A 14439-nucleotide genomic window follows, 5' to 3' on the forward strand; every position below is an offset into this window, starting at 1 on the left:
GCTCTTATCTATGGCGATAGTGTAAACAAGTTTAAATTAGAACTAGCAAAAGCGTCGCCCTAGAATTAGTATAAGATATTCCAGGCACGCGGTACTATTAGTAAGCTATATAACTTTATTAACGCTGTCTATAACTCCTATAAACGTTAACGCCTATTTTAATTAATATAGAAGATAGTACTTAATAAGGATAAGCTATTCAGCTTCTCTACACTGAACTTAGTTAGGGATAATGGGATCTAGTGGCATAGTGTCTATCTTATACTACTCCACTGCCTCGACCTTCGCGATAGTATCCAACGTTTCTTTAAGCTTACCCATGCCGACAGCTCCACCATGGGCGGTAAATACAACCCGATAACTAACAGCTTATTAGATAATGAGTAGGATGAGGTATGCATTATATACGAGGTCTTAGAGACTTTCTATAAGAATACTAAGTTGCTGGAGGGTAATGCGTCGCTCTCCAGCTTTAGGTCACTATAGTAGATAATTATTAACTTATAAGAAATCTACGCCTTTCTTAGCGGCAGCGATAAGGTGAGTGTCCATTAGATTAATGGCTTCTTATAGTCTAACTACATGGTCTCTAGCGTTAAGCTTACCCTCTAGAAGCTGATTATATACTTTAAAAAGCTAGTATTAACGTCCGACGGGCCATCTCTCTACTATGTAGTAATAGCCATGTACCCACTCCTCCGCCTCTCATGGTTCAAGACGTAGTGGTCTCGCTACGCTCTATGGCACAAGACCGCCAAGAAGTCTATCCGAGAGACCTTTGCCCAGTATATGGCCGCTGAGGGCACCACTAACGACAATGATGATGAGCTGCCAGAGCTCCCACGCACACGCAAGGTGCCTGGGGCGTACGCTAGCGACGACCAGAGACTCCGTATAATGTTTATAGACGATCACCTCCTCATAGGCAAGCGGAGCTTCAAGCGGCAGAAGCATACAACGTAGCTTAATGAGTATTTCGACAGCCTCTACGAGGACAAGCTGGCTGCCTCCGCGTCGCCAGACATGTCTAAACTGATGCAGGACCCACACCGCTGGTGGGTGAGCGTCGGCCAGAAACGTTTCCCAATCGTATACAAGATGGCCATGGATCACCTCTCTGTGCCAGCTACGTCGTGTGACTGTGAGCGGTGTTTCTCGTCCGCTAGGAGAACAATCACCTGCGATCGTAACTTACTCTCGCCAGCTACTGTTGAAGCTATACAGCTTCAGAAAAACTGGCTGCGGAGAGACGCCATATCAAGTCACCTAACAGCTCTCCAGCAACACGTTAAGAGGAGAGATACCCTCAACACCACAAACATTAGGCTTATGGATGAGATGCAATTCACCAACACTTCCTAATCAGGTAACGCACCCTGTACGGTACGGAACTACGGAGCGCACAGTCTGCATTTTGGCCCGTACAGTACGTACAGAGTTTACTATGTGGTCCGCACGTACGCACATGACCCCTGTGCGGAAGGTGGTGCGGTACGTTGGCAACGCTGCAGAGAGTGATTACTGGACTCGCTCCCCTCTATGTGCAGTTGAGTGCGAGTGTGTTTATGATTAACAAACTTCCCATTTGCAACCCAGCTCCATGCTCTTCGCACAACAGAGTACCGGATTTTCTCACCCTTGCAAACATGGTGGAGACATGGATACGGCTCGGAAAGCACAAAGGAACATGAATTCCACATATAGCATTTTGGCAGCGTTGAAGGACATCGGGATTTCCCCGATGCTAAGTTGGATATGCCCATATGTACACCAATTGATGGAAACACACCCCTTGGGCCGATTCGGTCGTTCAACGTTTTCGGCTCTTCGTCGAATGTACAATGACATGTTTCAACTTTTTCCGAACCATGATGACAAGTAGCTGACACAAGAAGTGGGTCTATCGAATCAAATCTGTGTTCGTGAAAGGATGGCATTCACCGCGTAGTTGACTCTATACAGCCAAGTCTTGATGTTTCGTAAAGCAGTCTTCCGCCAAGGACAATATTAACCATTCTGCCCAGTTACCTCCAGTCGTCAACCAAGATCCAGCAACCTTGTTTATAACATCCAAGCCCAGGATTCCTGAACTCCAGTATCCGCAAATCTCAATTTCGTGTCCTCCATTGCCGTGTTCAACAGCTATATTTCCACCAGTTTTTGCGATTAAATTTTGATGTTCGGGACTATTGCCAACAGTCCCATTCACTCTGGAAGGATATCCGGAAGGCAGAGACCATGCCTATTTGATACTAAATGAAGGAACGTGTCGAAGCCCACCCGCCTATCAACCTCCCAGGCACCGTTCAGCTTGTAGTATGCGATGCTGAGAGCAGCTTCGGGAAGAACACAATGAAGCTGCTCCAGGAGATTGGCGTTGGATGCGGAGATCCGCACGTTCCCATCGATATCTCCACGCTGGTCCTCATGGCAAAGGTGGGAAATTTCAATGATGACGAAGGATGTGGGCGATTGCTTGCTACGCATGCTAGCGGCCAGCTGTTCCAGAGCGGTCCAGATCTTGGCCTGGTGAGATCGCGCGGCGTACTCGTACCACTCAGGCAAGACCAGTTGAAGTCGGGAGATATCAGTGCCCTTAATTCCGTGCAGAAGGTGTACTGCCGCCGTTCGGAAGTCTCGTAACCCTTTGTGGGTCAGGGTCCGGGGCGTCAGATAGATGAGTCGCTCTGCCAGTATCAGGGGCAACACCTTGGCATGGAGGCAGTAGATGGAGTAATGTGCCACGGACCAGAAGGGAATGGTGATGGTCTTCAGGTAACGATCATTCCAGACACAGGTTGTGCCGAGGAAAGCGCAGATGATGGAGGTGCCATTGAGGCCTGAGAAGCGGAACTGAATCGCACCGTAGAACTTGGAGGTGGTCTTCTGACGAACCAGCTTGCAGGTGAGGAGAAATCTGACGGGTAGCTTGCCCTTCCGGATAAGATGCTGGCCTTGGAAGCCGACAAGGTACCTACCGCAGATGTCCGTTAATATGCTCACCAAAATCAGGCGCATGGACGAGTTGCCTTTGGGTACCTTTCTCAGGCCAAACCTCGATGGGCTGATCCAAGCACAGCACATACTTGTAGATAATGACACGAATCTCGGCGGGAAGGTCGAGGAGTCGGAAAGGGACCATGAGCTTTCTGACGTCAGCTTCAATAAATAGGGTAGCGAGACAAAACCTCTTATGACGGATACAAGCAGTGGATCACCAACTCAAAGTATGTCAACGCAGACCAAAGACTGTTGTGCGTAGACCGTAGAAGAAACTCGCCTCGATGCTACAGTAGAAACTAATTACGATACGTGTTTCTTGACAGTGTCTCACAGCTTCAACGCTCATATGTCATGACCCTGGAGCATTGGGAAAAATATTCGCGGTGCGCAAAAGCAGCTGTGCTCGAATTGGGAAATAGAATGACGCCCAACACGGTGAAAGCAGTGGAATCCTAGCAGCTGCCAAGGTGCTTGCATTTGGAGTTATTCACATCTATCATCACCATTGTGGTGTTTCGTTGCAAGAGACTTGTGTGGAAATAATCATTTCCGAGTTTAGTGAAGCAGGTCTGGGGAGAGAGATCCGTTGCATTAACGGACAAATATTACAGCACATCCTGTCAAACTGGAGTGCAATCCACTACTACTCAAAAATTGGCTGAGACCCGAGATAAGTAGGACATATTTGAACAGGAAAGAATGAGAGGAAGCAAGAAGAGGGTTATGGGGTGTGTGCAGACTGCTCCTAAATTTATCACTCGTAGACGGCACGGGCCTTTCTTCTTCACGTCAATATATAGAGCGCAGTATGCTAACCTCGCTTCTGAACTCAAAATAATTGCTTTAGTTGGGTGCATGAGAGTCAATTTTTCGCTCCTGCCTTGTCCTTAACCTGCCGTTGCCATGGCGGTGTTGGTTGCCAGGCGATGCGTACTTTCCGAACTCGTATTGCTATATGCAGTTTTTGCATCGTATCGACACTCGACACACCGTGACCTCAAAATCTCAAGTACATCAGCTTATATATAAATCTCACCCGAATGCTAGGCTCCAAGCCCCACTAACCATCCCGAATCTTTCATATCAACATTTTTAAGAGGTTCATGCACACCTATCGCTCCGCCTAAGGCATTAAAAGCAGAAGTATCCGTTACGAAGCTCTGGGATCAGCCATTTAACACACACCTCAGTCTCAAGCTACTTTAGATTCACGGGAACAGGCACCTCCGTGCCATGTATCTGAATTTTCTTTGCGTCCAGACGACACAGACATTGAGCTGGAGTTGATTAGGAATCCAATAGTAAAGTATGGCAATGCCCACTTGCATCAAGACGACTTGAAGATGATAGTTCATTATGCAACTGCCGATTCTCCCAACATAACATTGGCCAGACAGCCTGTATCCTGCATCTAGTACGTGCATATACACAAGCCTACAAGTGATAAGACAAAATCACCGGCTCTTCCAAAGCACACTCCAAAAGCTCCTTGGAGAACCGACAGGACTCGTATATGCGAGGAGATCGATCGTGCGATAGACTCTGACGTACATATCTTGAATATGTACTACAATGTCGACCGTGCTACACACCAAGTTCATGTCAAGACTCTTGAGTTAGGGAGGAGTCATGGTTAATAACCAAGGGTACACGAACATCGAGCGTAGTTGCAGCTCCTGTCTCAATGCGAACCGGAGGCAAAACAACCTGAGCCTCTACATCGGATCGAGGGTCATCGCTTATGGGTGTGACAGGTCGTCCCAATACATCTCCTGCTTCTAATCTTGAAGATTTCCGCGAGGGCGTTTCCGACTGTCCAGTTCTCATCCGCTTTCGAGATCGAGACAAGAAGCCGAGAGAGTCGCGCGCCCTGCGCCAGTGGTCACGGATCTTCATAAGATTCGCGGTTCGTCCTTGATCCAGCACAGAGACATGTGTCGCGTTGAACTTAAAGCTTCTACCCTGTACGGCTGACTTGACCATTTCTGCAACTTGCTTCGCATCCTCAGCGGTGATATCTTTTGTAAAGAAGAAGCGCAGATCAACGAAGGAACGTTCGACTGGGCCAACATGGGAAGTCGCTTTTGAGCTTGGACCTATCCCTTTGTTTGTACTCTTGTCTATTGGGGCCATCGAGATTGGTCCTGCGACATGATCCGGACGAGCGAAGACTAGCGGCCTCTGCTTGGTGGGAAAATCTTTGTATCGTTTGATCTGGTCCCTTAACTCTAGCATGGTGAAAGGAGCGACCGGTTTCAACTCCTTCAGTGCCCAGATGAGTGCTGTTGTGAACGAGTGGGGTCCAGGTTTGTGTGTTCGCTTTCTGCCCTCACACGCGACTAGGTACTCAAAGGCGTGGCGAGACCCACGTGTTGATAGAAAACCTCCATCACAGCAATCAAATATAACCAAATGATCGTGTTTGAACTCCTGTAGGATATGTTCAGCTCTATCCCACATGATGTAAGTGCCTTCGGGAAGCTTGGTGTCATCTCTTTGAGCCGCTTCGCTGTATTCTATGTGTCAGCAACTGGTCTCCCTCCTACAAAGTGATCTGGCTTACGGCATGAGATCCATCGCGTAGGCAGCTCGCGCAGGGTTATGATCTCTATTCCTCCAACCGTGGCCAGCATAGTAGATAATACTCAAATGGTGCTCCTTTTTAGCATGTTCTAACTCGAAAGCATATAAACACGAGCTAGCGTAGGCATTCGCGGTTTCGTCACAAGGGATGACCTTGCTTGTCACATCGAACTCATATTCTAAGAATACATCTCTCAGACTCTCAATCTGGCAGCAATATTAACTCCGAGTACCCCTTAGGCTGTGATGCTGTACATACCTCCTCACTGACGTCCATATTGCCCATGCCTCCCAACTCAGAAGTTGGGTCAAACGAGAGCAAAAGAACTCCAACATGGTCATATTCTTTTGGCTTTCGCGCTGATGGCATGTGCTTTTCGAAGTTCTCCTGGAACTGGCGAAAACGTGGGGTCTTGATCTCTTCCGGGGACATTTCCAATGCCACATCATGCTGAATGAGGCCGGACGTGTCTAAGTGGAGGGACATGATGAAGCGTTACAATGAGGTGGTGTGGTGTGACAGAGGCGTTTGGTGTAGCTACTCGGGCGGTGGAAACGATTTAAATTCCTCAGCCTGATGCGCCTGCGCCTCACCCCACGCAAGGGGCTCAGGCTTTGATACCTGAGTGTGGCAGCTGCGATAGAAAACGACCAACTCCGCCTCCTAATTCTGGGGAGACGGGGCTTTTTTGGCTTCTTCACAACAGTATCCTACACTCTGTTCACACAGGTCGTACTGCGGTTATGAACGATGGTGCGATGACCCGGCGGGGCTGCATGCTAAGCCATCGTCCCTCACAAATAATTCCGGTTGATTGGCCACATGCAGGGATGCTTTCCGACGGAGTGGTACTGCGATACGAGTTCACCGCACACCGTGCAATCACCAACAGTTCAGCCGGCCAGGTTTGCGCTTCAAGCGCATGATAGCAATCCGAGCCGAAGAAATGATGATTGTCCATCAGCCTGTACAGCGCGAATCTCCGCGTGTGACCTTGCCTTATTGCCTGGGCTGACACTACTTCTTGCCTCTTTTGACTGTCTCCAATCAGAAGATCCATTGCGGATTGAGCCTCACGGTGACCGGTCTATATCTAGTGTGTCTAACATCCAGCCTGCTCGGCTCACCGGTCCAGTACAACGTTGCCACTCACACAGCTCTCTCGGCTTGTGCTGCTAAAAATTACCAAGGATGTCAGAGCCCAATGAAACAGAAGAAAATCATTTTATCGTATGCGATAATCCGAACTAGCAAGTCTCAGAGTCTGACAGTGCCGTAGGAAGAAGCAACCTCTGACAATGGTCGTTCACATGTGCCTTCATATATACGACAACAGGGAATGGCGACACCGGTAGGTCGAGCTCAGTTTGGCTTTGCACTGTGGGCTAACAGCTCTGGCTATACAGGCAGTCGCAAGATTTGAGAAGGGGGATAACGCAGTACTTGAGGATAGTGATGATGAGCCTGACTGCAAAGTAAAGATCGAGGATCGTAGGGAAAGCCCTACGAGCGGAAGATGGGAGTACCAGGTGAAGGATAGGGCAAGCGGCAAATCGATTAGCAATGGGGAATGGTTTCCCGAAAGGAAGCTGCGGTCTCGGTAATTGTTACGCCCTGCTCAGGCGCTTAGGCTCGATGCATAAGGCATTTTGGGGCAGGGTTGCATGATACACACGTGTGACCCCCATTGGGTAGCTCATAGCCTTGCATATGTCCTGTTTTCTTGACGTAGACATTTAAGCACGCATGTCACCTCCTGGAACTATTGCAAGTGCCTAAGTCTACACTCAGTGAACGTGAGGGACGCAGAGCTAACTGGACAGAGAATTTACCGCAAGACTACCTTTGAACAGCACATGACTCAGTGATCAAGTCGATCAAGTTGCACCATGAATCCTGATGATGAGATTTCGAGAATGGAAAGAGGAGAAGCCGGAACCAGCTTCTCGACTGCAGCAACTGAAACTTCGGAAAAGTCCTACGAAAACGCCTCTACGAGCAAGACATTGAGCTTCCACTCTCCGAATGCCCGACGTAAAAACTTGCGTAAGTTATTAAACCTTACGTTTGAATTGGAAAATCAATTCTCACAAGTTAGGTACTCCTCGATGGATCAGGACCGCTCGAACGAGGCTGAGGAAAGGTTGGAACGGTCCTAGTCGACAGGCTTCAAATCCTCCTCAAAATGTCTCAAATCCTACAATCAGAACGCGTAAGTGGTCCAGGGCTCTTCGGAGACCATACTTCTACGTCTGTTTTCTAATTGGAACAGTCTCTGCAAGCCCTCAGGGGTACCCAAGGCTAGCCGCATTTCTTGATAGTGATGAGAGCTTCATGATTTATCGAAGATTTGGGTTTATACAGTCTCGTCTTATTCTTGATAAACAGGATGAACTGCGCGAGCTCGAAAAGAGGTTGGACAAATTGGACCGTGTCGAAGCGAAGATCGATGAGAGATGGCCAAGGACTAGAGATCTTCCAGATGAACACTTAGAGCGAAGGACGGAGCTTCTGAAAGAGGTCGAGGAAACGTTCTGCTCTTATGGTAAGTTTCGCTGGGAGGTAGGGTAATTAAGCCATCTTAACAAGCTACAGTGAATCTTCTCAATGCAGCCCGGAAGATGGTCGCAATGAATCACCCTTCCAAAGTAGACTACAACAGCGTGCGAAATTGGATGCGCCTTCGTAACCCGCTCATGGAGCGCGAGGCTTCCTGGATCGACCATGAAGAGGACATGGTAACTTTGCGTGCAGGCCGCGAACATGCTTGGCTAGACTCTAGCATTGAAACATTTCTACGATGGTTTCATTGCCCCCTTCTTGAGGTAAGTCTCTTCGGATAGATATCCTGGGTTGTGCTTATGTCCCTCGCAGCAAGTCTTCGGAGATGAGGTCAGTGACCCGCATTCGTTCACGTAGTCCAAATTTCTTACAGTCTGTCGAATGTTGCCGCCTTGACTAACTTCCTGAATAACAGCGATCTCGCACCAAGTCCTCCGGCACGAAGTCACCCGGCACGAAATCCTCCGATATCGAAGTATACTATTCCAGACAGCAAGTTACTCGTCTTGCGAACTGTATCATCACCGCGATGATTTTAATCCTTCTCATCGTTCCAATCTATATTCTCTATCATCTCATCAACGATGTCAAGACAGATAAAGCGTATGCAATATGTATAGGTGTTCTTGTCGTCGCGACTTTAGCATTTTCAGCAGTGCTGTCACTCTTCACGAAGGCCAAACGCCATGAAATCCTAGCCGCAGCCGCCGCGTAAGTATTGTTATCCCCAGATTGGTATAATTGATAACGATCTTCGACTGACGTGTGCCTTTACAGATACTGTGCGGTTTTGGTCGTGTTCTTGGGCAACGTTGGGCTAAACAGTCGGTAAACCCTCTGATTTCGCGTAAATTATTTTTCGTTGCTATCTCCCTTGACCTAGTACAATGAAAAGTGGACAAATTTGTTTGTATTTTCGTATTGCGGTTAGTATTACGCAAGTTATTTTCGTTTCAATGAAACGTACAGGACATGCAGGGGGAAGGAGGGAGGTAAAATGCGGCAGACACATCCTCTTGACCAAGGCATCGCTCTGTAGAATGCGACGTATTACCAGTAGTCCACGAGTTGCGTCTCATACATTAGGCAGCCCCGTCTCTTCCGGATCGTCCACAACCAGTCGCGGTAAATCAGCTCCAAATCAGCAATGATTCACTCAAACTTCCTCTGAAGATTTCTTTTGATAGAATATAGCGCACATAAGTTGATTCATGGCATTGGAAATTAGAAATCAAAGCCTTCCCTAAGGCGTACTAGCCCGGCGCTAACACGGATTCATCAACGGAGCTTCCGCGGGCTCAAGACGATATCTTACAAAACACCACAAGCCGCTGAATAACATCGCGCCTTTACGTCCGAGATGCGTGTAATCGGGAAGAGCACGGACTTGCGGAACGCAGATGTCAAGATAGTAAAAGCAAGTATAAGTAAGGGATCAGGCCGCTTCGTATCCAGTACAACAAGACAAATAGCTTTTCATCCTCCTTAAGAACCTCAAAGTCGAACACCAGAAATCTTCCATTAATCTCCCCCTTCTTTCTGAGACAAAATGTCGGCGCAGCTTGATCCAAACATGTTGACTGCTCCCTTTCAGCTCACGAAGGCAATGCATCGCGATGTATACCCAGCCGTCGATCCCAAGAGGCTTGCACCGCTTGCCTCGGACAAAGTCATTCTCATCACAGGGTCAGGTGGTGGTCTTGGATACGTCAGTTGGCCCTCATTATTGAATAGAAACATCCACTGACACTGTTCCCAGGCTGTCGCGAAGACCTGGACCCTTGCAAATGCTAAAGGCGTTGTCCTCGTCGGTCGTGATGAACAGAAGTTGGACAGCGTAGCGAAAGAGCTTAAGGGCAACATTTTGGTTGCTTCAGGCGATATCACGAAAGAAGATGACGTGAAAGCAATCTTCGAAAAAGCGATTGCAAAGTTTGGTGCCGTGGATGTTGTACTGAACGCTGCTGGTATCGTCAACTACGGCACCATCGGGGAGATGGAGCCTTCGCAGTGGTGGGCCGAGCATGTAAGCCTTCTTGGTGGCTTCCTTCATATGCAGACCATACTGCCTCTTATTACTCCCATCATAGCATGCTAATGACTGGTACGCAGGAGATCAATGTCAAAGCAACCTACATCCTTGCCCACTACCTCCACAATTTCAACAAAGATCGCACCACTACGTTCATCAACCTTGTCTCCCTCGGCGCCTCCATGACCAACCCCGGCCTATCCTCCCTCAGCACTTCTCAGCTTGCCGCTACCAAGCTCGGCGAACATCTCGACCTCGAACTCTCCAACGTTCGCGTGTTCTCCATCCATCCTGGGATTGTGGAAGCAAAGGACGGTCGTGGTACTGTCATCGATGCTATGACGCCGTTCGCAAAAGACCAGCCTGAGTTGACTGGCGCTTTCACTTTGTATTTACTCAAGCCGGAAGCGGATGTGCTCAGAGGCGGATATGTGAGTGTGAACTGGGATGTTGAGGAGATTGAAAAGCATGGAGATGAGATCAAGGCAGGGAGACTCTTGAGGCTGGGCCACATCAACGCGAAGGTCGGACCCGACGGTCATCCGTGGGCGCAGTAAGTACGCTCGCGACACAGGAGTGGAGCCATAGCGACATCCTGTCGAGTCCGGATGGCCACATTAGTGGAAACCTTCTAGAACATTGGGCGGTCTTGTTTGTACTTATCAGAACCTGCTGCTCAATGCAGTTTCTTTCGTAAGGTCAGTGCCAGATGGTTTTTTCAATTGTCAGATGACTTGGGATATTTTCTCGAAGCTGCCCCATCAAATCTACGACGTCTGCTCATTTGACCTACACAACTACAAACAACCTTCCCATGCACGACCTCTAGACAAGCTGCAAGCCTTCCCGCCTTCTTCATAACAGAGGGGCTGGCCTGCGTCAAGCTCATGCAACCAAGCCTCTTGACTTGATACAACTCATATTCATACTTGTACAAATTGCAATCGTGTTACACGGCTACTTCTTATCGAGAATTGCTGAGGGATGCTCAAAAAGCCGAGAGAGGATCAGGTGCATGCTTCCAGAATCAGCAAGCAAGGTCGATGATGACCTCCTTTCGGTGGCGTATCCCGCTCTTCACACGCTCTAGAACAGCCCGATGTACAGAGTAATGGCGCTACTAGAAAAGCGTCTGGTGGGTTTATATAACACTAGAATCCTACAAAATTCACTTGTATAGCTTTGGAGGATGACTTTGAATCTACATATGGCCCTTCCGTCTGTGGCAGAAAGTTGGGCACCGTAAATGGTCCTCGTGCGCTCTATTCATCCTCCTTACGGACTGAGCCTTAGCTTCTTGGCGTGTCTTCTTTTCTCGCGGAACGCTTTTTGTCTGTCGCGAAAACCCAGTTTCCGACTTCTACCACACGGAAACTTCATCAGTTCGACGGCCATACGCCACTTGCTCCGTCACATCCGACAACCTCCAACTATAACCTATATAGGCGCTCTCCTGTCTCAGAGCCGCAATCTAACTAGGATCTACGCCATGTCCGTCCCTCTGGAAGGTCTCGCTCTCTATGACATGGATGAACGCGTCCACCGCGCCCGTGTCATGGCCGAATACCGCAGACAGGCGCTTGAAGAGCTGAAACACATCCAAATTTTCCAGAAGCAGCATCCCCTCCATCAAAACGCCGAAACCGAGGGAGAACCGGCGAGACCAACAACTCCTAAGACCCCCGCAACGATTCAAGCCCCCGAAGCTGGCACGGAGAAGCGCGTGGGAAAGGGTGTCACAGACAAGCCCCTCAAGCGTGTAGCCGCCCGTGCGACACCGAATAAAACCACACAGACACCGCGGAAGCCCGGAAAGAAGATTAAGGGGATGTTCACATGGACGCCGAAGAAGAAGGTAACGCATTCCCAGCCCTTACTCCTCCGACCTATCAGTATTCAGCTGCCCATTGATTCTCTGTCACCCTGACTGTTCTAACCTGAAGTAGACTCAGGAAGACATCTCCGACATCCGCCGCGCCATGGGCCCAGAGAGCTACACTCCCCTCACACCCGGTCGCCCACGCACCACAGATCCCAGTGCCGGAGGGCAACTTCCTGGGGAGGACAGCTGGGAGTGGTATCAGCGGAACATGACCGCGCTCCCGCCGATGGCGTCGCTGCCACCTGTGCCGGCGCTTCCTTGCCCGAGATCGACGAAGCATGACGTTGTGCATCCATCGCTCAGAAAGGATCCTGCGGAGGAAGACTAGAACTAAGAGAACGACTGACCCATGAGCGTGGTGAGCGGATTGGAGTATTTGGAGAACTGCGAGTCGAGGCGAATTTCGCACCTGAAATGGTCTGGGAAACCTGTCTAAAAGAAGGCCTTCACACCCTTTGTGCGGACTCGAAGTTTTCCCACGACCCCACCATGTCTGCTCCGCTTGTGGAGCGAGCTGTAAACGATTGAGTTGACCCGCGATGCGTTTGGAAGCTACGACCTTTGGATCTCATCTCCCGTTTTCTCAACGGCTCTTCACGGCCTCTTCTTCCACCGCCTAAATCTCTATATAGTATCAGGATTAAATCCCCTGAAGCGGATGAGTTTTTCTGTTGTTTCCGTAAATGATAAAAAAGATAACAGTCCCATTTTACGGACTCTAGAGACAATATCGATACCGTAGTATGACTAAAAGAAGCACTGTTGGATACACATGCTTCTCGTCTCCCTTCCACTCTGGGCGTACGTAACGCCCTCTTTATGCACCGCAATAACCCTTCCTCTTATATACGAACTTTGAAAGGGGCAGACGAGGATGTCGATGTATGCCTCCTCTCGTCCTTTTCAAAACGATACTCTATCCGTCGGATGCGCTCTAGAATTGGCATTGATATCGACCGATGACTGGAAGACAGCAGCGGGCAAAGGCATGTCTCTCGCCGTTCCCTTTCTACAAGCATGCTCCCACCGCTCCAAGCGATCCCAGAGTCTTTCATCCTATATACCAAGACGAGAAAGCAGTGCCGGACGATCCGATGTATGTTGCCTCTCGCCGTCCACAAACCGCAATTGCTGGTCCAGAAACGCCCATATTTTCATCACATGATTAGAAACTGCACGATACCAACCCGATGCCTCTCGTCTTTGTTGCCTTTCCAAACAGCACAAGCTATCGATTCATGCGCTGCAGAAGCTCTTTCCTGTTATATAATGACTGGAAGGGTTGGAAGAAGATCAGAGGTCTGTCCCTGGCCTGCTAGATGATAATGCAAGCCCACTGCATGCGCCCGAGAAGTATCTCCGAGGACACGCCATGACCAGAAATTACGAAAGAGCCATTCAATGTCTTTCGTCCCTCGCGCTTTGAACAAGGTGCTCTTGACCATCGTATGTGCGCCGGGAACCCCTTGCGAAGGACTTTGTGACTTGAACAGAAAGAGAAGCGCAACAATGTCTTGTCTCCCCTCCTGGATCCGATTGACCTTCGTCCAATGCGGTCCAGAAATTGTGCCACTTCCTCTTCATAGCTAGAAGATGCCAGAAATCCTCATGATGTTTCGGGCTCCTCGCCTCTCCTCAATAACGAACCCTCCTTCTCTATATGCGGTCCAAAGACTTGGCTATTTCCTGTCCATGACTACAAGCCTCGAGACCATCCCAATGTCTCTCGCCTCCTCCTCTCCCAAAAATGTTCACGTCGCACCACATGTGCCCCAAAAGTTCCATTCCTGTCTCGCCATGACCACAGGCCACCCAGAATTCCGCTAGTATTTCTTCCCTTCCTCCCGCCACCCAGTTCAAAAACAGAACTACGCACCTCCCAATGACCTCTACAAACTTTTCGAGAAGCTCTCGATGGCTGCGACCATCATCCGACCCCCTAAATGACCTCCCGCCCCGCGCGTTTGGGCGGACTAAAACGTCATTGAGCAGCTCACAATGTCTTTTGGGATGAACCGAGTCGAGCCTGAGATGCAGCTATGGCCAGTGTGCTCTATAAGGATGTGGAGTACCGGCCAATGGTATGTAACGATGGCATATGGACATACATGGTCTTCGTCGTCCGGGAGCACAGTCCCGAGCAGGACCAGTTGCACCAGCACCAGAGCCCGAGCACATGGACTGGGACGGCCCGGAGGACGATAACCCCGCCCTCGGCAACCTGTACTAGGGGCGAGTGATGCCAGTCGGAGGCATGTTGGGAGCAAAGATTGGTAATGTGTGTCTCTGCAAGATTACCTATGTATGTACTATGGCTGACTTGTTGCGCGAGAGTGAGAAGCCCGATTTTTTTGGGGCATACGTATCATGGTGGAA

At 49.3% G+C, this 14439-nt stretch overlaps 6 protein-coding genes across 6 annotated transcripts; 3 read left to right on the top strand and 3 right to left on the bottom strand.

Moving 5' to 3' along the window:
- Positions 1–738: 738 nt before the first annotated feature.
- On the bottom strand, positions 739–1648 carry CC84DRAFT_1181957 (uncharacterized protein; the record flags this gene model as incomplete). Its single annotated transcript, XM_018180584.1, has 4 exons — positions 739–1139; positions 1196–1216; positions 1435–1537; positions 1637–1648. 4 exons carry the CDS (start codon positions 1646–1648, stop codon positions 739–741), a joined length of 537 nt encoding a protein of 178 aa, XP_018029171.1.
- Positions 1649–2205: 557 nt separating this feature from the next.
- Positions 2206–3084, bottom strand: CC84DRAFT_1181958 (uncharacterized protein; the record flags this gene model as incomplete). The annotated part of the gene is made up of 1 exon (XM_018180585.1): positions 2206–3084. The coding sequence occupies one exon, from the start codon at positions 3082–3084 to the stop codon at positions 2206–2208; it is 879 nt and encodes a 292-aa protein (XP_018029172.1).
- Positions 3085–4605: 1521 nt separating this feature from the next.
- Positions 4606–6231, bottom strand: CC84DRAFT_1233988 (uncharacterized protein; the record flags this gene model as incomplete). The annotated part of the gene is made up of 3 exons (XM_018183802.1): positions 5846–6231; positions 5567–5793; positions 4606–5512 (listed from the first exon to the last, which is right to left on the bottom strand). Exons 1-3 carry the CDS (start codon positions 6071–6073, stop codon positions 4606–4608), a joined length of 1362 nt encoding a protein of 453 aa, XP_018029173.1. The 5' UTR covers positions 6074–6231.
- Positions 6232–7476: 1245 nt separating this feature from the next.
- CC84DRAFT_1223551 (uncharacterized protein) lies at positions 7477–8864 on the top strand (the record flags this gene model as incomplete). Its single annotated transcript, XM_018183504.1, has 6 exons — positions 7477–7633; positions 7686–7799; positions 7860–8132; positions 8183–8412; positions 8462–8479; positions 8565–8864. The coding sequence occupies 6 exons, from the start codon at positions 7477–7479 to the stop codon at positions 8862–8864; spliced, it is 1092 nt and encodes a 363-aa protein (XP_018029174.1).
- A 618-nt stretch (positions 8865–9482) lies between these two features.
- On the top strand, positions 9483–10738 carry CC84DRAFT_1200407 (NAD(P)-binding protein; the record flags this gene model as incomplete). Its single annotated transcript, XM_018181661.1, has 3 exons — positions 9483–9857; positions 9909–10175; positions 10262–10738. Exons 1-3 carry the CDS (start codon positions 9699–9701, stop codon positions 10736–10738), a joined length of 903 nt encoding a protein of 300 aa, XP_018029175.1. The 5' UTR covers positions 9483–9698.
- A 631-nt stretch (positions 10739–11369) lies between these two features.
- Positions 11370–12391, top strand: CC84DRAFT_1210659 (uncharacterized protein; the record flags this gene model as incomplete). The annotated part of the gene is made up of 2 exons (XM_018182301.1): positions 11370–12036; positions 12128–12391. The coding sequence occupies exons 1-2, from the start codon at positions 11428–11430 to the stop codon at positions 12389–12391; spliced, it is 873 nt and encodes a 290-aa protein (XP_018029176.1). The 5' UTR covers positions 11370–11427.
- Between the last annotated feature and the right edge of the window lie 2048 nt (positions 12392–14439).

Source organism: Paraphaeosphaeria sporulosa (assembly GCF_001642045.1).
Source record: "Paraphaeosphaeria sporulosa strain AP3s5-JAC2a unplaced genomic scaffold CC84scaffold_17, whole genome shotgun sequence".
Classification (NCBI taxonomy): domain Eukaryota; kingdom Fungi; phylum Ascomycota; class Dothideomycetes; order Pleosporales; family Didymosphaeriaceae; genus Paraphaeosphaeria; species Paraphaeosphaeria sporulosa.